The sequence below is a fragment of the Anabrus simplex genome, chromosome 2 (genome assembly GCF_040414725.1).
Source record: "Anabrus simplex isolate iqAnaSimp1 chromosome 2, ASM4041472v1, whole genome shotgun sequence".
Taxonomy (NCBI): domain Eukaryota; kingdom Metazoa; phylum Arthropoda; class Insecta; order Orthoptera; family Tettigoniidae; genus Anabrus; species Anabrus simplex.
Genome location: NC_090266.1, coordinates 455,474,463 through 455,501,010, shown reverse-complemented (window position 1 = coordinate 455,501,010; position 26,548 = coordinate 455,474,463). Strand labels below are relative to the sequence as shown.

At 37.5% G+C, this 26,548-nt stretch overlaps 1 protein-coding gene across 1 annotated transcript in view; it reads right to left on the bottom strand.

Moving 5' to 3' along the window:
- The window catches only part of LOC136863575 (uncharacterized), a 633,079-nt gene that overhangs the window by 26,177 nt on the left and 580,354 nt on the right, over positions 1 to 26,548 (bottom strand). Inside the window, exon 10 of the mRNA XM_067139956.2 lies at positions 24,489 to 24,860. Coding sequence (XP_066996057.2) covers positions 24,489 to 24,860 — 372 coding nt within the window. The remainder of the gene's footprint in view (positions 1 to 24,488; positions 24,861 to 26,548) is intronic.

Genomic DNA, 26,548 nt, shown 5'->3' with positions numbered 1-26,548 from the left:
AAAACAGGTGTACACACATTATGAAAGCATGACACTGACAGAAGCCTGGAATGAAACATCTGGTGATCTTAGAGTGATTCTGATGGTGCCGTCATATTCCGCTTTGAATGCTAGCGCTGTACCGCGATCGGTGAGCCATCTGGTGATGAATGAACGTACCACTTCCACTTCTGTTACTAATGTCTAAATTCAAACTTCCATTCTTGGAGAGGTCTTCCGCGTGAACAGTCGAGATTTTCATCTGTAGATGCAGAGCAAAGTTCTCTGCGAAACGTAAAGAATTTCACTTTATTTTCTTGATGTGGCTTAAGCCCAAAAAGCCTATCTATAGGTTCAATTATGTCTGAGAAAAATGTACCTTCAGGGAACTTATTAAATATCATGCTCATTCTGTTTTTGAGTGACTGTATATAACTCACGAAGATTATTAGTATTATTCTGTGTAATTTATTATAACACAAAGGTTAAAATACAGTAATAGGCTGTAAAAATTAAAATATGAACCACTTTATGGAATGTAATGATCAATAACTTGCAAATGATGGTGATGGACAGGATAATAATAATAATCGTATGGCCTCAGCTACCGTGTGCAGACATTTCCATTTGACGCCATCTGGCTGTCTGCTCGTCAATTTCGACGTTGCGTTTTACTCTAGGCCGTCATTAGATGGCAGACCGAGTAAACCGAAACTCTCTTGGGCGTCTATGGCTGAGATTTAATGAATTTTGTCGGGTAAACACCAAATGTGTCACCAGAGATCTTTTACATGCTGACATCGTATGACATGGTGTGTCGAATGGACTTTTTTCCGCCCTTCAAAAATCCGACTACCTCTGTCGGGTTTGAACCCACTATCTTGGGATCCGGAGGCTGACACTCTACCACTGATCCACAGAGGCAGCTGATGGACAGGATGCAATCTTGCAACATCAGAGGGGTGGATATGTATGCGTCCATGTACGCATGCTTGTGTGTTTGTAAAATTGAGGTCCTCCTCAAACTCCTGAATGTCATTTAACATAACTTGGTGGTTTCAGTGCCAGGTTCTGGTAACACCATTTCAAGTGCAATTTTCTCACTGTAACTCACTCCAGGTTAATATTGGGATGGTATTTTGTTTCAAGATATCTGGTTTACTATGTTGATCACCACTATAACCAGTATTTTCACTGTAGTTAGGAGCACAAAATGTCATGTTCTTTACAAGTGTTCAAGTAGGGTATGTAAATGATTGGAAGTTTCTAGGAAGGAGTGTACTTGTCTGAGATAAGGTGGTTGTGAAAGCTGGAAATATTGGCTGCAGAGTATAGTTGGTGGCTGTCTGACTTGTTGGCTGAATGGTCAGCACACTGGCCTTGAGTTGAGAAGGCACTGGGTTTGATTCCTAGCTGGGCTGAGAATTTTAACTGCGTAGTGCTAATTCTTCTTGCTTGGGGACTAGGTGCTTCTATTTGTCTTAATACACTTCTCTTCACCTACACATAACACACCACACTACAAATGAACACAGAAACATGCAATAGTGAATATATCCCTTCACATAGGGTTGGCATCAGGAAGGGCATTCGGCTATAAAAATCGGCCAATTTCATATCAAGTGCCAACTTCAATAAATTAAGAAAAAGGCCAAGAAGAAAAATATACTTGGTGGCTATGTGCATCTGGACGGCTGGCAAGAATCAGTGTTCAGTTAGCATGCTTTTATGGTGAGAAGCCAAATAGGACACAGTTTCTGCTATGTTTCACAAGGTTGGTGTCTGTGACAGCTAACTAAAGCAAACTAGAAGGTATGGTAACATGCTTTTCCAGTGAAGTGTTCAAAGTGGGGCACGCAGCCTCTTTTCACTTATTTTATTGGTATAAAATAATGTTTAAATAAGAAATTAGTGAATAAACTATTCTTGTGTTGTTTGGCTCGAATGAATAAAACTTGCAATGAGTAATACACTGCTCAACAATGAAATTTGGTCACTTTTTTAAGTGCTCATACCCCTATGATTCTCATACACACTAAAAAAACCCTTCTTCTTTAGAACAATTAAGAATTGAAATAAAAAGCATTCTTTGGACACTCAATGAATGATGTCATTGCATGGCGTGGCATAAACAAAGTGGTCATGAATCAAAATGGCTATGTGGTATTTAAGCATCTTAATAAGGAGTATTGCCACCCCTCACATGGATAACAGCTTCAAAATGCCTTCTCATGCTTTTAACAATGTACCACACTTTCAGTAGAGACAGTTGTCTCCACTCTTCCAAAGGGGCTCTTGAAGGGCTTGTACTGTTTGGGGTGGTGGATATCTCACTCAGATTTCTTGTTCTAGTCGATCCCAGACTTCTTCAGTAGGATTTAAGAGGGGACTCCTGGATGGCCATCCATTTATTGAATGTGGTGCTCTTGCAACTCCAAGAAATTGGGAAAAAGGCATTATCATGCACGAATACTGTGTTTTCTCCAAGTTGCATCACGTCGGGAATCATGTGGCACTAAGATCTTGTCAGTGTACCGTCGAGAAGTTAAAGGTCCATTGTGAATGATCAGGAGATCAGTTTTCATGAGAAGAATTCTGTATACCCACACCATAATAGCACCACACAACGGACCACATATTCAATTCAGGAATTGCCCCCACTCTTTCATAAGCAATGGTACTACAGCCTGTGAATTAAATCACTTCCCACATCTTCTTCAGGCTGGTAGGTGACCATCTGAAAGATATAACACGAAACAGGATTCATCCAAGAATACAGAATGCCAGTGTCTTAGCTGCCATTGCAGTTGAACTCTAATAATAGTAAAGTGCAGTCTCCTGCACAATGTCGTCTGTCTAGTGTCGGTACTTTAGTGGATCATCAGGACCTTAAATTGGCCTCTTGAAGACTGTTTCTGACTGTTTGGTCTCTAACATGTATTCAAGAAGCCTGCTATAGTTCTACATGTAGTATTTTTGCTGTAACTTAGCTGTTTCAGACAGCTTGTAGATGTACAAAACTATCCTGGCCTGGGACTGTTTTCCATTTGCAGCCAATGCCAGGGTGCCTGGCAACATTTTCAGTCCCTTGGAAATGTTGTAGTTGTAGTTGTTTTGACCTCCCCTGCAAACCATGTGAACTTGCCACGATGTGGAGGCTTGCATGTCCCATTGAAGCAGATAGCCAAACCACACTTCAATAGTAACTGTTCACGTTCTTCCAATCAGAGATTATTAAGGCTACCAAAACTAGAGCTCAAAAGGTTTGATGGTAATGTGAAAGGTTGGATTGGGTTTTGGGTGCAATTTACTAAAATACATGAAGATGGCAGCCTTAAAGATGAAGTCAAATTTGTTTATTTGATTCAATGTATGGAACCTGGTTCACCTGGTCAGAAACTGGTAGAAAACTTTCCTCCTTCCAAGGAAAAATATAAAAAGGCTATAGAATTGTTGAAGTCTAGGTATGGGAAGGATGAGTTACTTATTGAATACTATGTTAGGGAACTTTTATCCTTGGTGTTAAGGAAAGACAGCTTAAGATCCATAGCATAACTGTATGACAGTCTGGAAGGACAGTTGAGAGTGCTTGATTCATTAGGAGTGACAAAGGAGAAATACGCAGCAATATTATTTCCCCTTGTGGAGAGAGCCTTACCAGATGTTATGTTTAAAACCTGGGACAGGTACCGTGTATCAAAAGAAACATCTACCGAGGAACCTGACTGTTGCTTGACAGAACTGTTAGCCTTCTTAAAGACTGAGGTTGAAGGGGAGGAACGACTTAAGCTAAGACAAGGTTCTTTTGAAGCTGATGAGAGGGTAGATCATGTTAAGCAAGATGATAAAATCAAGAATAAGAAGAGGGAAGTGCATTCAGCAGCTGCTTTAGTTTCAGTAGAGGATGTTTCGGTTAGAAAGGGAAACAAGAACAACAGAGAAATAGCATGTGTGTTTTATAGCAGAACCACACATCCTTCTCAAGACTGCGCTGTAGCTATAGATTGTTCTCTAGAAGAACGCCAAGGGACGTTGAAGAAAAAGGGAGTTTGTTTTAGGTGTCTACGACAGGAACATGTCAGTGCTAAGTGCAAGATGTTTGTGAAGTGTCTGTTTTGCAGAGGGAAACATAACACTTTGATGTGTGTGAAGACAGCCTGAGATGAACCTAAAGATGATTCAGTTTCAAATACAGTTAGCATGATAGCAGGTAGTAACGAAGGACAAGTGACCTATCTGCAGACTTAAGTTGCTAAGGTAGTTGTTGGTGGATCCACACACAGAGTGAGAGTTCTTTGTGACAGTGGATTGCAGAAAAGCTTCATTAAGAAGTCTTGTGTTAAGAAATTAGAGTTGGAACGAACAGGAAAGGTAACCCTAAGCCAAGAATTGTTTGGAGATAGGAAAATGGCACCTGTTTGCTTCAAGTCCTATCAAATAATTCTGTTGGGTATGAACGAGGAAAGCAGATGTGAGGTTACTGTGTTAGGCTCTGATTATATTTGTGGTAGTGCTCCCCTAGTTGATGCTGACTTGTTTAGTTTACTGAAGGATAAGGGAGTTAAGCTTACTGATGTTAGACAGTGTGATGATAACAGTGCTAGTGACATACAGGTATTGTTAGGAGCTGATGTCTGGGCTCAGATAATCACACCAGACTTTGTGCATGTATACAAGAATCTGGTGGCTGTGAGAACTTGTTTGGGGTAGACACTTATGGGCCCTTCTGAGACCACCTCACCAACTGCCTCGTCTTACACTCTACTTACATTGACTCAATCAACAAGAGTAGCGGATTTGTGAGAAATTGAAGCTATGGGTATAAAAGATCCTGGCGAACAGATCAAAAAGGAAGAGAGGGAACAACAGGTCAAGATGTTCTTCAATAAGACTGTGAAGAGAGAAGAAGCATCACTGGTACAGACCTAGCCAGCCCTGTATTTCTATGAGGTGCAAAAAAGGGATGGATTGTTATTTTCACTTGTGCGGTTTATCGGGCTGTGCATCTAGAGTTGATCACTTCACTTAGTACGGTAGCTTATGTCCAAGCTCTACGCAGATTTGTGGCAAGAAGAGGAAGAGTAAATACCATTTATTCTAACAATGGGACGAATTTCACAGGACTTCGTAGGGCCCTGGGACAACTGGATTGGACTGAAATAGAGAAGACATGCAGTCTTCTGAAAATTACCTGGAAGCTGATCCCTCCCACGGCAGCCTGGTGGGGAGGATTCTGGTAAAGACTTATTCGGAATTTAAAGGATTTGCTACGCCGTAATTTGGGCAAGGCTTGTCTAAATTATGAAGAAATGTGCAGTCTTTTGTGCGATTGTGAGAATCTGATGAACAACGGACCTCTAACTTATGTTTCTGAAGAAGATGAACTCAAGCCACTACGCCCCTCCATGTTCCTACAGAATCTAGAGGGTAATGATGTAACTGACTTGGACCAAGTTCAATCAGTTTGAACAGATAGCGTTATCTACAAGCTGTTCGAGAGAGCCTTAGAAAGCACTTCAAAAAATAATACTTGGGATTTCTTCAATCACGGAGCCAAAAGCAACGGGGATCCCTCCAAGTTGGAGACATTGTGTTGGTGGAGAGCGACGACAAGAAGCGAATCAACTGGTCCTTAGGAAGAGTGGTGGGAGATGTTACCTGGAAGAGACAATGTGACTTGTCTGGGTAGGATTAAGACAGCAACTGGTGTCTTGTTTCATCCAGTACAAAGACTTTATCTAGAGATAAACTGTCTTGAGAAGAAGGATTTTACCAATGCTTCACAACACCGAACAGGAGAGGCAGCAATCAACAAAGATGTTCCTAGTAGTAACTCCGGAACTGAAAAGGGGAGTGACTTCAAGACTCGCTGTGGTTCCCCAGGTACAGCAGTAATCAACAAAGATGTTAGCAGTAGTGACTCCAGGAGTGAAAACAGGAGTGAATTCAAGACCACTCAAGAAACTAGACTTATAGTGGTTCACATCTATGAGTGCATTGTAAGGGTATAATTTTCAGTTGTCAATGTGTTGAAAAACTGCTTTTGCGAGGTGGTAGAATATGGAGAATGCAAGTTATACCTTTTGCGAGTAATCGATTTTCAGCAGAAGAAAGACAGTGTTTTGTTCTATGTTGTTATGTAGTTTCCTTGGTTGTAGTTTTGAAGCTGGTGTTGAGTTGTATTAATAAAATTGTGATTGTGTTTAAGTAAATGATTTGTTATTGCATAAAATACTAAGTTTACAAAAGGAGTATTTCATTACCCCACCTATTCAATACAATTAATTCCACAGTTATGTGGTTAAATGAACATAGAAATTACTGGATTTAAAGGAACATGCTTTTCCCTTCTTTTATTGGGCATCATCAGCTTTATTTAATCTTAAAACAAGCTTTGGTTTGAGGACATTATCACTTATAAAAATTGAACTGTTGATTTCTAAAAAGTATTGAAACTAAAATAAAAATATTGAGACATAACATATGCAACACATGCTAAAATTACTTTAAACAATTTGAAATGTTCATTAAAAATAAAAATGTTATGAATTTAGTTCTACTCTCTATATTATAGGAAAAAAAAAAGCAAAAGCAAAGTCATCTCTGTACAGGCCTTGAAGGCCCTTGGAGGGGTGGAATGCAAAGGCTTACACTCTCCTTAACCTGGGCACTTGGTGGACTAGAGTGGATAACTCTAAGCCTGGCAGCCTTTTGCTCCAGGAATTAACCTGGTACTCATTTCTGGTGTAGGCTCTGTGAACTTCAGGGCCATGTACACCTCTGGAAGTGGAAATCTCATTTCTTAAATTTTTTGACTTTCCGATGGGGAATCGAACCCATGTCCTTGGAGGTGAATTGAGCACACTTTTACCGCTTAGGCCAGGTAGGCCCTAAATTATAAATGTCTTATTAATGAAATGCAAACAGAATATTCAAGAATCATTTATTTGAACTGCTTGAACTTTGTGTATTAATCTTGTACTGTGGTTGCTCCTCTTTCTCGTGAGGTGAGGGATCACCATTGGCATTTAAGGAACTCTGGAAGTACAATCATCTGCAGATAATGTGATCACTCTTCTGGACTAACACTCTACAGTATAATAATCAATCCATTATAATAGAGTCGATCAGTTCATTCTACCAATTTTCAAGGAGTTATTTTGAAAGTGTACTATTTATATAAATCAAATCACAAATTGTACTAATAATAATTACTTAAATCTTATATGGAAAATATTTGGTGTACAGGTCTGCAGAGAAAACCATGATTCCACCACTTCATCTTTTCTCTGCTAGCAGTTTAATGTTACACTAACATAGGGGTAGGTTTTTAGGTGATGCTGGGATTGGAAAGGGCTATGACTGGAAAGGTAGCTGCCATGAGCTTAATTAAAGTACAAGTCCTGCATTTGTCTGACATGAAAATGGGAAAGAACAGAAAATTTTGTTCAAGGCTGCAAACCATCTTCTCTGAAACTCAAAGCACTAACAGTGTTGCAACCTTGCTGCTTTACTACGAGGGCAGATCAGAAAATAAGTTGCACTTCCCAGTTATGGCCATTTATTACAACACCTATACAACAGCAACACGACTATAATGACATACACTGTAACGTCACTTTTCCACATAGTTTCCAAGAGACTCCAAACATTTCTGTGAACGCACAACCAACTTGTCGATGCCAGATGCATAGAAATTTCCTCCAGCGTTCTGCAACCACTCGGAGACAGCAGTCTTCACCTCCTCATCCGTCTGGAAACGTCGACCACCGAGGTCCGTTTTGAGCTTACCAAACAGATAAAAGTCACATGGCGCTAGGTCGGGACTGTAAGGTAGATGTTGCCAGACCTCCCACTTTGAAACGCATGCAGCAGTTCTCTCATTTGGCGGGCCTTGTGAGTTGTTGCGTTATCGTGCAACAAAATCATACCGGCACTCAATTTCCCCCGGCGCTTCTCTTTAATCGCTTTACGCAACCGATGCAATGTTTGACAATACGACGCCGCATTGATCGTTGTTCCTTTCGGCACAAATTCCACGTGCAGCAAACCCTCCATGTCAAAGAACACTGTCGCCATAACCTTACCGGCTGAAGGTTGAACCTTGGCCTTCTTTCGTTGTGGTGATGAGGGGTGCACCCATTCCATTGATTTTCGCTTCGTTCGGGGGTGAAGTGGTGGACCCACGTTTCGTCGCCCGTGACGATTCGCCGCAGAAACTCGTTGCTGTCTGTGGCATAACGTTGCAAAAATGCCAGGGAGGATTAGAAACATTGTTCCTTGTGCTTATTGGTGAGAAGACGTGGGACACATCTTTGACACAGCTTACGATAGCCAAGGTCCTTGTGAACAATGGCGAACACACTGCCATACGACATGTTCAGCTGCTTACATACTATCCACTTCATTCCGTATCAATATTGTAATCAAGATAACAATTAAGTAAAAGGTTCCACCTGATCGATACTTTTTTATTATTTAGCCTTCAGCTAAATTTATGTCATTAAAAACTTACAGAACATGTTTCGATTGCTTAGCAATCATCATTAGCTGTTTCACTTAAGGCTTAGGTGAAAAAGCATAAAACATTTCATAATTAAAATTAAAATGTGTTAGTAAGGGACGTTTAAGTGGTGCAGGAGGATGGATTGGGGGGAGGGGGTGTTTGTTCGTTAAGATTAAAATTATACAAATTAAAAACTATTCTAAACTAAAACACCTTTGATTTAATTCGTTGTCACTTGCACTGGTTCATTATTAAGTTCGACAGTTTTCCGTTAATGCTCTTGCACACTTGTCTTGATGGTATAGTGTTCCTTCTTTTTCTAGACCTTTCTTACTGTCTGGTGGAGCAGATTATGTAGATTGTTGGTTGAATTGTTCAGTTTTCATTTAGTTGGATAGTTTGGAGTACGATCCCTATCCAATTATTCGTTGTATTCGGAATCAATAAGTCGGGAAGTTTGGTGTACTACCCCTGTCCAATTCGTTCTTGTTCCGTAAACATGTACATTCAAAATGAAGACTTTGATAAACTCCCCGAATACCTCCATATTGAATACGATGGTACTAACTACTGGATTTACCTATCATTCGACTCACCCACTTGTTTTCTTTGCCATACTGAAGGACATCTTGCCAAATATTGTTCTAATAATGTTTCACTTCCAAAAGATGAATCCTCTTCCAACCACTTTCCTCAGCTCCAAAAGAATTCACAAAAGCCAGAGATCGAAAACCCCAAAACTGTTATTGGTACTTCTAGCTCCCTCCCAAAAGATAGGCCTATTCAAGAAGCCACTTCACTGACCAACCCTGACTTAGCACTTAGCCAAGTCTGTAATGATTCTCCATTCTCTGGAATTCATATTGAGAGAGAAATTGCTGCGCCTATGGAAACACTCCACCCCTACAACAGTGAATATTCCTGGATGTAAAAGGCCAATTTCACTAGCTAGTAGTGAAACAACTAATCCAAATCCTCCTGATAGCAAAAAGTCCATACTGGCCCCTCCTGAACAAATTGAAAACCGTAAGACAAATCACACTTCCAAGAAATCCAAGACAGACACGCAAAAATCAACAATAAGTGATATGCTCCTGCCAGTAAAACAAGTTCTGGAAGCCGACCCATCACTATTCCCCCTCAGCTACCTACAGATCCAATCCTTCTTCGAAAATACAGTTGGTGCCAAGGACATATCAGCAATTGCTTCCAACTACACACAAGATATAGAAGGTCTTGCTAAAGCCCTACAAAAACTCTATCCTTACTACACCGATAAAAACATAAAAAACAAAAGCACTCGAATAATAAAAAATACTGAAATCTGGCAGTCAAAGTGAAGACCCAACGCATATCAGTGTAACGCCAGACTATTCCAGTGATGACAATTCCTTCCCAGTATAATAATGGAGATAAATCTCATTCTGTTTTTGATCATTATTATGACAACATTACTCCAATGGAATCTTAACAGTTATCGATCACAGTTAGAATATCTACAACTCCTAATACGGTAAATAAAGACCAACCATCCATTATCTGTCTGCAAGAAACAAACTTTCAGAACGACTTTGCTGCCAATCTAAGACTCTACAGTGTCTACCACAAAAATAGAACTAATGTGAATCATGCGAGTGGAGGAGTAGCTACTTATATCAAAAACAATATCTATGCCAAAGAAATACTGTTAACACTAATTTGGAAGCTGTAGCAATTTCAGCCCATCTACCATCTTCTCTATGTATCTGCAATGTTTATATTCCAAACAGTTATTTGTTTCAAGGTGACGATCTACGAAACCTTATCCACCAACTACCTAAACCATTCATCTAGTAGGTGACTTCAACAGCCACAACACGTTATGGGGTAGTCATAGTTCTGATGCAAGAGGAAAAAGAGATAGAAAAGATACTTGATGAATTTAATTTAATTCTAATGAACTCTACTGCTCCAACTTGCTTTGACATAGCCCACGGCACCTGTAGTAGTATAGACCTAACCATCTGCACGCCGGACATAGCAACCCTTTATAACTGGTCGTTTATTCAACACTCCAAGGAAACAGTGACCACTTCCCGATACTAATTAATAATGAAAATTATTCTGTCACCTCCTCATTTATTAACAACCCTAAATGGAACTTAAAAAAGGCAGATTGGACGAAATTTAGGCAGACAGTCAATAATCATTTAAATGACTCAACCCCTCCAAATGATTTCCCTTGTAAGCCCATAAATACCGTTGTTCAGGATTTCACAGAAGTTCTCGTTAAATCTGCGGACATGAGTGTTCCAAAAGTAATCTCAAATTCATTAAAGAAAACTACCTTGGTGGAACGACACTTGTAAGGAGGCTATTAAGAATAAGAATCACGCTTTCTACCTCTACAAAAGAAAACCCACATCTGAAAATAAAGTCCAATTTCAGAAATGTAGAGCAATTGCTCGAAAAGAAATGAAACTCAGCAAAAAAAAAATCATGGCTATCATTTGTCTCCTTGCTAAGTTCCCAAACCCCACAAAAGGAAATTTGGAATAAACTTCAAAGAATAAATGGCAAATATAATCTTTTCTACATTACTTCCCTCAGAAACTCGGTTGGTGGAACCTTCAGAAACAAACCTCAAAACATCGCTGATAAATTAGCTGACACATTTGCCGAGATCTCTAGTGACAACAATTATGATCCTGAATTTCTCCATACAAAGAAATCCAGTGAATCCATTGATCTAAGGAAAGCCATCTCTGACCCCAACTATAATCTGAACGATGCTTTTCAACTACAGGAAATAATTATTGAACTTGACAAATGTGGCAAATCTAGTCCTGGCCCAGATACGGTCCCTTATGAATTTCTAAAACTACTTTCACTAAATGCAATAAATTATCTTCTAGCCATTTTCAACCATATATGGAGTTCTAAGACTTTTCCTGATCAATGGCGCAATGCCATTGTAGTACCAATACCCAAACCAGGGAAAGACAACTCAATTGCAGAAAATGATCGTCCTATTGCTTTAACTAATGCGATGTGTAAACTCATGGAGAAAATAGTCAACAAAAGATTACACTGGTATCTCGAGCACATACATTTCTTCAGTAATGTGCAAAATGAGTTCGGTAAAGCACACTCCACAACAGACACTTTGATAAGTCTGGAATCTGAAATACAGGAAGTGTTCCTCAATAACCAACACCTAATAGCAGTCAGTTTAGATATTAATAAGGCATATGAAATGGTATGGAAAAATGATTTAATCAAAGTATTAATGGCACATAATATATCTGGAAATATGCTATATTTCATTTATAATTTTCTCCAAATGCACCAAATCCAAGTTAGAGTAAATGGAATGCTGTCAAAAGAAGTAGTAATCAACAATGGAATCCCACAAGGATCAGTTATCAGTGTAACACTGTTTCTCATAGCAATTAATGGTATGGTCTCCAACATCCATTCACCAATTAAGTGTTGCCTTTTTGCTGACGATTTGATAATCTTCTACCCAGGGAAAAACATTACGACGACTCAACTCCTATTACAAGATGATGATGCATGTTGTTTAAAGGGGCCTAACATCTAAAGTCATCGGCCCCCTATTACAAGAATCAATTGTAAATATTCAAAAACTGGACTAAAACCACAGGGTTCAAATTTTCAAAAACTAAAACCAAATGTATTCTCTTCTCCAAATATAAACATACCATCCCTGTCCCTGAATTATATATGGAAGACCATAAAATTGAATCAGTTAAAACTATTAAAATTCTAGGACTTCTATTTGATAACAAGCTCACCTGGACCCCATACCTTAAAAATCTTAAAGACGAGTGTCAAAGAAGATTTAATATTATGAAAATTCTCTCAGCAAAAAACTGAGGAGCAGATTACCAAGTCCCAATGAACACATACAGAGCCACAATCAGAGCCAAACTGGATTGTGGCAGTATAGTATATTGTTCTGCCAGACCATCTGCTCTCAAGATCCTTGATTCCAACCAATCCTCAGCTCTTCGAATTGCCCTAGGAGCCCATCGCACTAGCCCCATAGCTAGTATAGAGATTGAAGCCAACGAACCATCACTTGAAATCAGACGTAAACAGCTGAGTTTGACACACGCACTCAAGATCGCTGGCACAAGTAACCACTACTTAAAATCTCTCATATTTTCAAAGAGACATAAAGGAAAACTAACTGGATCTCAACCCCAACCCTTTAACATCAGAAAATACAATCTTCTCAAAGAACTAAAACTCAGCCTTCCACCTATTTTACTTCCACACAACTCCCTAGATACCCCTCCATGGAAAGCTCATTTGCCTCCAATCAATTGGGAATTGAACAACAATCTTAAAAAAAGGTCAAACTGATACAGCAAAATCCCAACAGTTATTTCATGAAATTTGCAATAGATACTCATCATATAGTGCAATTTATACTGATGGATCAAAATTCAATGAGAGAAATGATTGTGCGGTGAAATATAAAGACTATAATAAGCTATACAGATTACCAGATCTTTTCACAGTTTTTACAAGTGAACTGTATATTCTTAAACAGGCCGTGATTCATATTTCAAAAGCAAGCTACAATAACTCATTCATAATATTCTCTGATTTCAAAAGTGCATTAACTTCAATACAAAATCCATCAATAGCATACCTCCTTTTTTAAAGAAATTAAAATGCTGTACCACAAGATTCAAGATTGCAGGAAAAAATGTTATTTTTATGTGGATTCCATCTCGCAGAGGAATACCAGGCAACAAATCAGCTTATCAAGCAGAAAAAGAGGCTACCTACTAGTCTTCAAGTCAACGACCATCAAATTGCCACGCCACATTCTGATATCGCTTATATCAAAATCAAACTATACGAACTGGCTTAAAACTTCCACTAGCAACCTTCAAACAATTAAAATGATATCTATGAGAATATATCCTCTCCAAAACCTCACCAGACATGAACAAGTCTTAATCTCCTGACTGAGGATAGGACACACGAAGATCACCCACAACTATCTTTTAGAAAAGAAACAATCTCACACCTGCAGTAAATGTAACTGCTCTCTCACTGTCAAGCATATAATCTCAGAATGTCAACTGTATCACCATTGGTGCCAACACCACAACATACCTAAGGAAATGGAAGTGATACTTGCTTCTCCAGCAATGAGTCATCAAGTCATCAACTTCCTCAAGGACACTGGCTTGCACTCCTAAATCTAATTACATTATACTTATTTATATTTTTTTAATAATTACAATATTATTATTATTACTATTATTCTGTAATCATATGTAAGAGTTACGATAAGACCTTTGAGTTAAAGCGACCATAAACAACCCTAATTGAAAAAAAAAAAATGTTTTCATAAATACTTAAAAGATTGCCTTTGTTTTCTGTGCATAGAATAACAAGATCTGGATCCAAGGAAGAGAAGGAATCGTTGAAATCTGTCATGTGCTTGCTCATGGCAGCAAATCTATTATAATTCTTGGCGTTGAAATGTTTTTGATATTGGATTCTGAAACTTCTTCCAGTCTGGCGTATGCAGCTGGCATCGCACTGGGAATACTTAAGTTTTTAAACTCCAGAGTTCTGGAATTTATTATTATTATCACTATATGTTTAATGAATAAAATGGAGTTTGTATTGTTTGTCCTAAAAGCTATGTTGTAACTTAGTTTCTTAAAAATATTAGTGATCTGGTAAATATTGTCATTATTAATATGCTCCTAATAATCATGCTAGGAGGATTAAAATTAGCTCACTTATGACCACCTGGTTGAAGGGAATCCTGTCTGATGGTATTTAATGTTTGTGTCAGTTTCCAGAAAATATTAAAAGACTGAATATTCTCAGTTCTTGTAACAGTAAGATCCACGTAGTTAAGTGACCTAGTTTTTGGACTCTAATGTAAACTTAATGAATGAGTCCAAAGTATAAAGTTCGTCCAAAATTATAGAACTATTAGAAACCTGTTGGTCAATTATTACAAACATATCATCAACATATCTCACCCAAAAGAAAATCCCCATAATCTTGGTAATGATTCTATTCTTTTCTAAATTATTGACAAAAATGTCAGCTAGAATTCCAGAAGCTGGTGTACCAATGGGAAGACCCTTTTGCTGGTAAATGACATTATTAAAAGAGAGAAGAATATTAGAAAGAACAAATCGAAGATGGTCGTAAATTCTTCAATTTCTTGTCTGCTCAATTTACTGTGATTGATAAGATTTTCCTTGATTAAATTGATAGTGCTTGTTATGAGGATGATTGTGTACCATACATTTTAGAAATATAAAGAGAGTGTAATGTATGGTGCAGTTATAATTTTACAATTTTAGCAATATTGCAAAACTCGACAGAATTTTGAATAGAAATTTTGTTAGTGAAAGTGTAATGTTTTCTTACAAAATTGATTTAATTGGTTTAATTGAGAAATTTTATAAGTAGGGCTGTTCTTAAAGCTAATAATGGGTTTGTTAGGGATATCTTCTGTATGAATTTTGGGTAAGGTTCTAGCTGTTTAGCTGTTGGGAACCTTGGGTTCATGTCGATAAATTTATTAATATCTTGGTCACTTAGAACAACAAACAATGTTCTTTAGAATTTGTTTTAAATTCCTCTAAATTTTAGTAGTGGGATCTTTATTGATCTTTGAACAACTACTGTCAGAAAAGAAAGTTTCTGTCTTTACAATATATGTCACCTTGCATAAGTACCATACATAAAATGTATGCACATTACCTGAAGTGTTTTAGATAATGATGCACCTTACCGTACCTCTGTGTTTGGTTTTATTTCTATATTAGTGTAGAACGGGACTAGCTCTCATTTTTGTCGACATGTATCATCATATTAAGGTTTCTATATGTTTGAATTTAGTGATAAATTTCTTTTAGTGCACTGTGCATGTCTGCAGGCATACTTAATAATTCTCTAATTTCCCTTTGTAAAGGTTTTTCTATTTTGATTTTCTGTTTTTGTCTCTCTTATTTTAAAAATAAATGTTGTAATCCAAGGGCAATTACCCTCTCTGTTTTCTTTTATAGCAAAAGGCTACGTTCCATCACCTCTCAGGGTTCCATGCCGCTTTCCACATCCATTCTGTAGTTGTCATGTTTCCTAACCTGTTTGTTTACATTTTGTGCTGTGAAGCTTTTGTTGAATTTTAAGTCTTTTTTACTAAGGTTAACATTTATTTTTTTATTATTATTATTATTATTATTATTATTATTATTATTATTATTATTATTATTATTATCATCATCATCATCATCATTAGTAGTAGTAGTATAATCAGCCAATTGTGGTTACAATATATTCATTTTTGGACATTAAAACTCTAGCATTTCCTTTATCCATCTTAATGATTTAGTTGTTTTCTTTAATTTTACGCTTGAGATTAGTTAATTGTTTATCGGAAAACAATGGCAATTTAGGATCTTGTTCTATGTGTGAACTGTGTAATTTTTTCCGACTTCATATCTAAACTCATTTTACATGTCTAGTGGCAATTTAGATATTGCTTGTTCTGCTACAGCTATAATGGTAATTGTATCACTAAATTTTGAAAAATTAGGCCAGTTATGTTTTGGGCCTTTACTTAAGATGTTTTGATGTCTTTCACTAAGACTAACATCTGTAAGATGTATGATAGGGGGATAAAAAATGTGATTGGTACTAACACTGTGAGAACAATGTTCATTTTTGAGGTTACTATCATGTTTGAAACATCTGAGGTTCTCTAATTTATTGTCCAAAATATACTGATTTTCTTTGGATTTTTCCAGTTCTTGAATGAAGTAATCCTTGTGAGGGTCCTGTACATTGGGACTATTCTATAATTGTGGTCTTACCAGAGACTTACAGTATATACCCTCTCCTCTACATCCTTACTACAACCACTAAACATGCACATAACCATACGAAGAGACCTGTAACCTTTATTTACAATCCCCTTTATGTGATTTTAAGACGACGTGCACCATCTTTGTGGAACATATTTTAAGGGCATCTTGAAGGAAATCACTTACCTCTCGGGACAGGTGTGTAAATTTCTATCTTTCTCTGTTCATTCCTTTCCCTTATCATTATTTGTTTGGTTATCTACAAAAAATCATTCTTTCTAAACAAAAATGTAAATAACATACTCAAAAAATGCCTCACAACTCCACATATAATTTTTGAATGCATACACTCAACTTGTAATTGATCCAGTTTCTCTTTAGATGTAGGTTTAGCACCCATTTAGCACTAAGTTGCACTTTTAGTAATTTAAGTTCCACCGAGGCTCAGTAAACATTTGTACATCAGTACAAAACTCTTATGCAATTAACGACGCAGCCCATTTTCGTTAGGTTGCTGTGGTGCTTCACAAAATGTTCATCAAGTAGTAGTGGTGGTAGTAGTAGTAGTTAGGCCCCTTTAAACAACAAACATCATCAACAAACAACAGTAGTAGTAGTAGCAGCAGGAGCAGTAGCAGTAGTAATACAAGCAAAACTATAGGGAAAAGCATAGGATCTCGGAAGACATTACATTCACTTCGTCTAGCACTGATCGGGTTGCTTTTACCCAGGGGATAAAAGTAAAAGGCTGATTTTTAACCATCTGAGTAATGGAGGGATGAATCCACTTTCTTCTTCCTGGCCTTTTCACCATTTATCTAGGATTGGTGCTAATGTGGTTACAGCCACATGCCCTTCCTGTCAACTTTATGTGGTGGGATGTACTAATTATTGTGTGTGTTTCTGTGGTGATTAATAGTGTGATATATTCTGTGTAAATCAAGATGTGTATTGCTGCAAATAGAACACTGTCTGTTGTATTGTTTTAATTTAATATAGGATGACCCAATCAGTACACACACATGTACACACAATTGTACTAGATAATGAATGCTTACAGTTCACTAATTAGTGGCTATTTACAAAGTCTATAGTCATCACAGCAGGTCTTGAGCCGACTTGTATTTGCCTGGAATGGTTGATTCCTATGTAATCTTGACTGATAAGCTTCTCCTTTCACTTCAATGTGCACACACCAGTCTCTTCACTCAGCAGTTCCCTATAGGTGGGGTTGAACATAAGTCTGTTGACTGTCATGCAGCATGATGGCTGCACACTTGGCTCAACTCAAGACAAGGATGATAACTCTCACAATCAATTCATGTGACTGCTCCAAAGACTGTACTACTCAACATGTATCACTCAGCAATGACACAGCACCAATTCAGCTACTCTCGAACACTCCTCACAACAACACTCTCATTCAACAATACTCAGCAACGACACAATGACACACTCAGTGACAACAAAAACTACTCCAGCACTTCGCCATAATGACACTTCCTCACCACTCATAGCTCTGCTCCAACAATATACTCCTCTCTGCAGTGTGCCTGCTGTTATATCCCTGGTAATTAAGCACTAAAATATTCAAAGTGTGGCCAGAATACAAACATTCTAATTTTTCCTTCCAGAAAGTTCATGGAGACACTAGACAAAAAACACAATACAGCCAGAGGCTATCACATGCTCTCAGGCCGGCTTGGAGGCTCCTGGCCTGACTCACTCATTTCTTCCTGTAAATACTAAAGGGGCTTCATGAAGGCTGGTGGTCGCATGGGCTCATAACAGTATTAAGACGATCACAAACACCCAGCCTCCAAACCAGAGGAACTAACCAAATGCAGCTAAAATCCCCTGCCAAGCTGAGAATTGAATCCAGGCTATATGAATAGCATCAGTTGTACTGATCCTTTTGACAAAGCTGCATTGGTTTGTAGAAATGTTTATGATGTTTCATAGGCGACAATCAAGAATACACCATTTGATATAATAAACGTATTGGTCAGTAGTTGATGCATTCACTAACAACACCTTTGCCTTTCTAGATATTCACAACCAAATTGCAGGTATGCTACCTTCATGGCGAATTCTGTTAAACAGCTTCATAAGAATCACAGCTTCATTCTGTCCAAGGATATTCCAGACCCTAGATGGTATATCATCTGGTCCTGGTGCTTTGTTAAAGAATTCTCGAATGGTAATGGGTCGGATAGGTCCATAAACTGGGTACTCACATAGGGTCTACTATCAGTGGATGAGGAAATGCCTCATTACTCATATCCTTAAAATAATCCCTCTATGTGTGAAGGTCAGCTGTTTGGTCAAGTAAGGTTTGATGATTGTTGTCTTTGATCTGCATGACATAGCCAGCCAGGGATAATATCGCTCAAAATTAGCGTTTGTGTTAACTGGGGTGTTTCTATTAGTGGAGGATGAATTTTTGCCATAATACAGGAAGTTTACTGGGAATTACTGAGGATAAGAAAAAAAAGGAGAGAGAGATTAAGTATCCATCTACTATCAGTCTTAGATGGGATTTGTCGAGGTGATAAAACTTGTTTGCTCCATCTGATGTATCCAACTAATATTAAAATTTTTGGTAATAGTAGTTCTTTGCAGTAGTGATTGCATGTTTGGTAGCTGATCTGAGAGTTTTATATTGTTAGAGTTCCTTGCTAAGTCTGGTTTGTCACCAGGTCTTAAAAGCTTCTGTCTTTGCTTTGACAGCCTGCTGAATGCTCTCACTCCACCACCAAGTCTGCTTATCAATGAACAGGGATGACTGAGATAGACAAATATAACTGGTAAGTATGGTTCTAGTGTTTGGGACCCACACCAGGATTTCATGATACAAGAACTGGAAAAGATCCAAAGGAGAGCAGTATGATTTGTTCTGGGTGATTTCTGATGAAAGAGTAGTGTTACAAAAATATTGCAAGTTTACGATAAGAAGATTTGGGGGTTAGGAGACTAGCTTCTCTACTAAGTGGTATGTACCCAGCTGTCAGTGGAGAGACTGTGTAGAATAATATTAGTAGATGAATAAACTTGAATGAAGAATTTAAAGGTAGGAAAGATAAATATGAAGGTAATATTGGAATTCAGGAGAGCAAACTGGAGCAAATATTTGTATTAAGGAAGAGAAGTTAGGTGAGAGGAATAATTTACCTAGGGAGAAGTTCAATAAATTTCCAATTCCTTTGAAATCATTTAAGAAAAGCATAGGTAAACAATTGATAGGGAATCTGCTACGTGGCTTCAGCCCGAAATGCAGATCAGTGGCAAATGTTTGATAAAATAGTTCAGTCAAGGCAGCATGTAGACATAAACAAATATCTGGCTTAGATTTCAGTTGAAATTAACTTAACACTAACTCTTTGTTTATTATTGGAACACCCTGTTTGGAATATACCTGAATCTCATAAAGGGTAACAGATCAAGTTAAGAAAATGCTGTCCATTTCAGAATCAATTTCTGAACAAATTTTCTCTTCATATCAGGCTCTGCAATACACTACTAGCATTTCTTTGGGGACTATGAATCTTACTTAGCACTTTGCATGCTTATGATCTGTTGATAAGCATCTTCTTCTAGAATGATATTTAAATTTACAACATTGGCTACTGATGCTGTTTGTCTTAATTTGCATACTAACAACAACCTTTTGGGAATTTCTCCTTGAGATGTTTTAAAAAATATTTCACACTGAGCTTTGAGCAGTGGCATGATCATCTATACACAGTCTGATAGAACATAAATTTTACCATGGGGAAAATCTTATGGCCATTGTTGAGCAGACAGTATACTGTACACATTTCATATTCATAACATGGCTTTAACAGATCAGAAAATTACATCTTAAGAGCAAATTGACAGTGACTTTCTTGTTCGTTCATTTGATGCCAGGGATAATGTTGCTCAAAATTAGCGTTTGTGTTAACTGTGGTGTTTCTATTAGTGGAGGATGAATTTTTGCCATAATTCAGGAAGTTTACTGGGAATTACTAAGGATAAGAAAAAAAGGAGAGAGAGAGAGATTAAATATCCATCTACTATCAGTCTTAGAACAAAGTGGAAGGAACTGTAGCTATAAGTACATACTAAGGGAATATTAGCAGTAATTGTTCATGCTTGCCATGCAGGAGATTTATTAAATGAGCAAGTGGCTGCACAGTTTGGGTCATGTAGCTATCAGCTTGCATTCAGGAGATAGTGAGTCTGAACCCCACAGTCAGCAGCTATGAGAATGGTCTTTTGGGATTTCCCATTTTTACACCAGGCAGATGCTGTGCATTAATTAAGGCCAAGGTCATTCCCTTCCCCTCCTAGCCCTTTCCTATCTAATCATCGCCATAATATCTATCCGCGATGGTGCAATGTAAAGCAAATTTTAATTTTAAAAAATCTTGATGTACAAAATATAATGACTTGTTTAGAATTCGAAGTTAAGGAAAGAACAACTTAAAATTAGAATAGAAAGAAATAATGTCACCATTGATGCTTTCACAGCCCACACTCACAGACGTGATACAGGCTTTTGGATTTATGCCATGTCAAGAAAATAAGATGAAATTCTTTAAGTTTTGCAAAGAACTTTGCTCTGCATCTTCAGAAGAAAATGTCTACTGTTCACGAGGAAGACTTCTCCAAGAATGACGTTTGAATTTAGACGTTAATAACAGAAGTAGATGTCGTACGTTCATTCGTCACTAGGTGGCTCACTGTACGCGGAACAGCACTAGCATTCAAAGCGGAAGCTAACGGAACCATCAGCTACCAATTAAGAAATACGTGGTTGCCAGCCATTAAGGATTTCCCTGTCCCTTCACTATTGTTATTTCATTTAGGTGCTTTCCAAATTTGTACTTTTCTTATCACCAGATGTTTCATTCCAGGCTTGTGTCAATGTCATACTTTCATATGTGTGTACATCTGTTATGTGATTCACTCTCAGACTGATTCTGATGGTTCTGTCAGCTTCTGCTTCAAATGCTAGTGCTGTACTGCGTACGGTGAGCCATCTGGTGATTAATGAAGGTACCACTTCCATCATTAACATCTAAATTCAAACATCATTGGAGAGTCTTCCTCATGAACAGTCGAGATTTTCTTCTGGAGACGCAGAGCGAAGTTCTCTGCAAAATGTAAAGAATTTCATCTTATTTTCTTGATACGGCATAAGTCCAAAAGCCTATATCATGACTAGAAAGAAATAATGTTTGATATTAACCTAATGTGATTATATTTAATTATTAGATCATGAAGAGCATGAACAAGAAGGTTTATGAATTTTGGTTGATTGTGTTTTACAAAACTAGTAAATTATTATATTTATAATATATTTGAAGAACCACCTTTCCAATACACAAAATCCTTATGTTTAGGATGAAACTGTTAAATCACAAATTGGACATGTTTCACTCAATCTTAGTGAGCATCATCAGCAATAGAAAACCTAAAACATTGGCAAGTCAGGGCCCTGATCCTGGTGTATATCACAAAAGAATGTCTAAAATACATTGGTAAAATGTATGAATTTAACACTTTAAAAATAATCAATAAGATTATTTATGTCTATTAAAGCAAAAATTAATCATTCAAATTGTTTAAAATGTAAAACGGAATGGATGGCTTAAATGTTAAAAATAGTATATGGTAATTAGATGTTCTTAAAAATCGTTGTCCAAAATATCTACGTTCGATTGCACTAAACTGTTTATGATAAAACCAGTTTATCATATCTGGGTGAGCTCTTATTATAAACTATGTTGCTGTTTTTTAAAAATAAACATGATGAGAAACGCCAAAAATCACGCATAATGGTTGAAAAACGAAGTCCACTGGTAACAAAACGTTGTGTAGATCGGCGTAAATTAGCCCTTATGGGATTCCTTGCGCTGTAATTTCAGCCATTATTTTGTGCAGTAATATGTTGATTGTTCTCCTAACGGAGAATTATTGATCTAGTATGTGAAATTAAATTGGATGTATCCTGTAAAAGAAGAAAAAAAGAGGGGGGATATGAGTGTCATCTATTGGAAATTTAAGGAATGTAGCACTATAAGGAGATAATAACGGAATGCGCTTACCCGTGTGTGAACTGGTCCCTTGGTTGTTTATTGAGGTTTAATGGTAACTGTCTTAATGCGGTCGTGTGTTATACGAATGCGGTCGTGGAGACGGGGAAGGTAGCGGTAAGGGGAAGGGAGGCGGGGCATTACGCGAGTTGTCGGCCAATAGGGAGGATGTAGTGGTAGGAAGCGTTGTAGGTGTGGCTACTATTGCTGCTGTTGCTACAGGAGGATTGAAAGCATGTTTATAATGGAAAATCTTCATGAAATTATTAGCATTAATTCCGAATTTAGCAATTAATTTGGGGATTTGCTCAATTATGGGGCTGTTAATGTCCGAGACTTCATTTAAATTACTATTTTTATTAAAGTATTGGTCCAAAGAAATGTAAACATTTTCATAACCGGTCATTAAACTGCTTTTATTTACGTATTTGAGTATTTGCATATCTTGATCAATAGTACTGAAATTATGCCCTGTGTCCCTCATATGAATACTCATAGCGGAATGCTTTCTGTGTTTCAGGGCATTATAATGTTCTAAATACCTTATTCTAAAACTGAGGCCAGTTTGCCCTATATAAGAAAAATTGCACTGTGTGCATTTAAGTCTATACATTCCCGAGTTTGAGAATTTGTCGTAAATTGTATTGACGGAATTGGAATTGAAAAAGATATTACAGTTGGTGTTACAGGTTCGGTATGCAATGTTAATATTATGCTTATTTAATGTAATTTAATTTAATTTAATTTAAAGTGTTAAATTCATACATTTTACCAATGTATTTTAGACATTCTTTTGTGATATACACCAGGATCAGGGCCCTAAACTACCAATGTTTTAGGTTTTCTATTGCTGATGATGCTCACTAAGATTGAGCGAAACATGTCCAATTTGTGATTTAACGGTTTCATCCTAAACATAAGGATTTTGTGTATTGGAAAGGTGGTTCTTCAAATATATTATAAATATAATAATTTATTACTCTGAACTCCAATACAGTTGAAAAATGAGATTTATAACTTGTAATAAAACTAGTTTTGTTAATTTCCCGAAGGAGTGATCATATCACACGCGTTCTTGCTCCTTTCTCTTCTCAGTAAATCAGGGACAAATGTGGTAGATTTGTCTAATGTCCTCTCTGTTACTTCTCATGCACACACAGTGTGATAGAAAATCTTAATTGGAGCTTACCGTTGTTGTCAGCTCCTGCTTAGAGCACTGTGCCTGCATACAGCGATCCAACCGGTGACGAATGAGCGTACCACTACAGCTCGAACATAAAGCATTCTTAAATTCAAACCCTCATTATTGTAGACGTCTTCCTTGTGAACAGTCGAGATTTTCTTCTGGAAACATGGAGCAAAGTTCTCTGTGAAACGTAAAGAGTTTCATCTTGTTTTCTTGACACGGCATAAGCCCAAAAGCCCATATTTTGTCTACAAGTAGGGGCTGTGAAAGCATGAATGTTAACAATGTACTAAATTTGTTGTCCATTCATTCGATGCTAGGAATAATGTTGTGACAAACTGTGTTTAGTGAAGGATACATTTTTTGTTTTTTTTGCTAGTTGCTTTATGTCACGCCTACACAGATAGGTCTTATGACGACGATGGGATAGGAAGGGCCTAGGAGTTGGAAGGAAGCGGCCGTGGCCTTAATTAAGGTACAGCCCCAGCATTTGCCTGGTGTGAGCTTTTTTGTCATAATGCAGGAATATAAGCAGTGCATATTGATAAATGTTCCTTGTATCTTCTGTGCTGGTAAGGATATCAAACAAGGATGACAAAAGAGAAAAAAATACTTACACCTGGAAGCACTATCAACACCTGTAACTTGTGCCTTTAAAAAGAAATCAACTAAACACACACGTTTCTAATGTTTAATACCAGCTTCAAATAAATTTATTAATGAAACAAAAACTGTTTCATTAAATTAATAACCACTGGCCCATTTCAAATACTACTAATACTCTCATATGCAGGATCTACTTTAAACAGTACCTTTGTCTAAGGAACAGTCTACTGAATGGTAACTTTGGGGGATGCATCAACGGAGAGATCTTATACCGTGCTTTCTCTATGCTGCTGCGACTGCTGTTGAGGAATGAGTGGTGTCTCAGCATTTACAGAGGGCTCGTCCTCATGCATTCTGGGAGAATGCTGTTGCAACATGTGGAGAGGAGGTTGGTGGTAGGCAGCCAAATGGTGGTGGTGCAGCAGGGGTAGAGATGCAGGGTGTGATTGCTGTAGGCAACCTTCTGGCTGATGTTGCAAGGGTACTTTCTTCGTCACGTCAATCTGAGCATAAACTGTAGGCTCCTGGCGGCGTATTATGGGCGTTGGGTGCACTTGCATGTGCGGAGTTGAGGATGCATACACACTACCTGATATAGGCTGCTGCTTAGGAAGTGAGAGCTCTGCATATGTAACCTCATCATTCTGAAAATTGAGAAAGTAGCATTTCCTTTTAATTTCCTCTTCGAAAAAAATTTAAAAAATTAGTCATATAATACATTTGGTGTATTACATTATGGAGAAAAACACCACCAAGTTTCAGTTCTAAAGTTTTATACAGAATAAATTACTTCCTTTCAAAGCATTCTCTTATAGGGACAATATTCAGTTTCTAAATTTATAATGGGGTCTGCATACTGGTAAATTACACATGTGCATCCAGCAAAGTTGGCAATAGAGAAACAATTATCAATTTGAAATTTAGTTTTCATCATTATACTAAAAGCAAGGGAAGAAGTTTGAACATTGAAGTCCATTATATATTGATGACATAACATTAATTACACTTATGCTTTTTATTTAAGTAAACATGGTACCTTATTGAAGGGCTTTCTGAAATGAATATAGCTTCCGTCAAAATCCAACCTAGGACATGATAGCCAAGTGACATCATCATAAGGCAGCTATAGATCAAGGTTCAAATCCCAGCCAACGTATGGGGGAGATTTGAAAAGAAAATGTTATAGATTATAAATAATTATGATCAAAGGAATTAACTGAAAATTGGTTTCAATGTCAACAACATTTAAGGTAATCTCAGAGTGGAAAACTATTAGGAATTAATAAAGAATTTAATGAGAAAATATTAAAATATGAGACAACATGCAAGGTGATAATAATGGTGTATGGCATCTGGAGAGGTTGGGTGCAAGTCTTTTGATCTGATGCTCTTGGGTGAGCTGCGTGTCTGTGAGGATGGGGCCCTGCCTAGGATGCAATCTAATGCTGAAGATGGCACACACACCCAGTCACTGAGCCAGAAGAATTAACCAAATAAGGTTAACATCGCCGACCTGGCTGGGAATAGGACCTGGGGCACCTTGGACCAAAGGCCAGCATGTGAAAGAGTTAGACATGGTGCTGGACAACTTACAGGGTGATTCACCAAAGATGTTCACTATAAATATCTTCTCAGTCATTAAAGATATTGGCATTCTGCTTTCAGTGGGCTAAGTTGTAATGAGTAGAATGGCCTGCCTGTGGTGAAAATTGTTGCCTGATTTCATCACTTTCTGTTGTTTTTATTTCATCAATAATTTTGCTACCTTTTATTACCACTTTTCAGCAATAAGAGCTCAACTAAAAGATAGTTGGTAGCATATTCAGAATAAAACATCATATTTTATTTTTACATATGTATAAGAAAAATGAGAGTTATACTTCTGTTGAAAACGCGTATTACGTATATAAAAACATGGATGTTTGAAAAAATTTCATCCTGCCACTTTAAAAAATAGGGCCTAGCATACATACATAATTGACACATCAGTCTGTAAAAGACAGAGGTACCATGAGTTCCATATTGTTGGGAGTCAGAGCTGTTATCCTGTCAGATATTATATTACAGTAAGTTCAAAATGACCTCTCACTATCAATATTACTGACTGGGATCCATAAAGCCTTCACTGCAGCTTCTACAGAGTGCCAATATTCTAATTTCAGAGAAAGAAGAATGGTGGTCGCATCAATATATTTACCTGCTCTACATGAACTCCAAACTAGATCCCTAAACAATGTGTATGGTTCAGGATATATTGAAAGTTCTCATAGGATGGGAATTTGCTTTATTAGATGAGAGAATTCATCATTTTCTAAATCACCTTTCATTATGC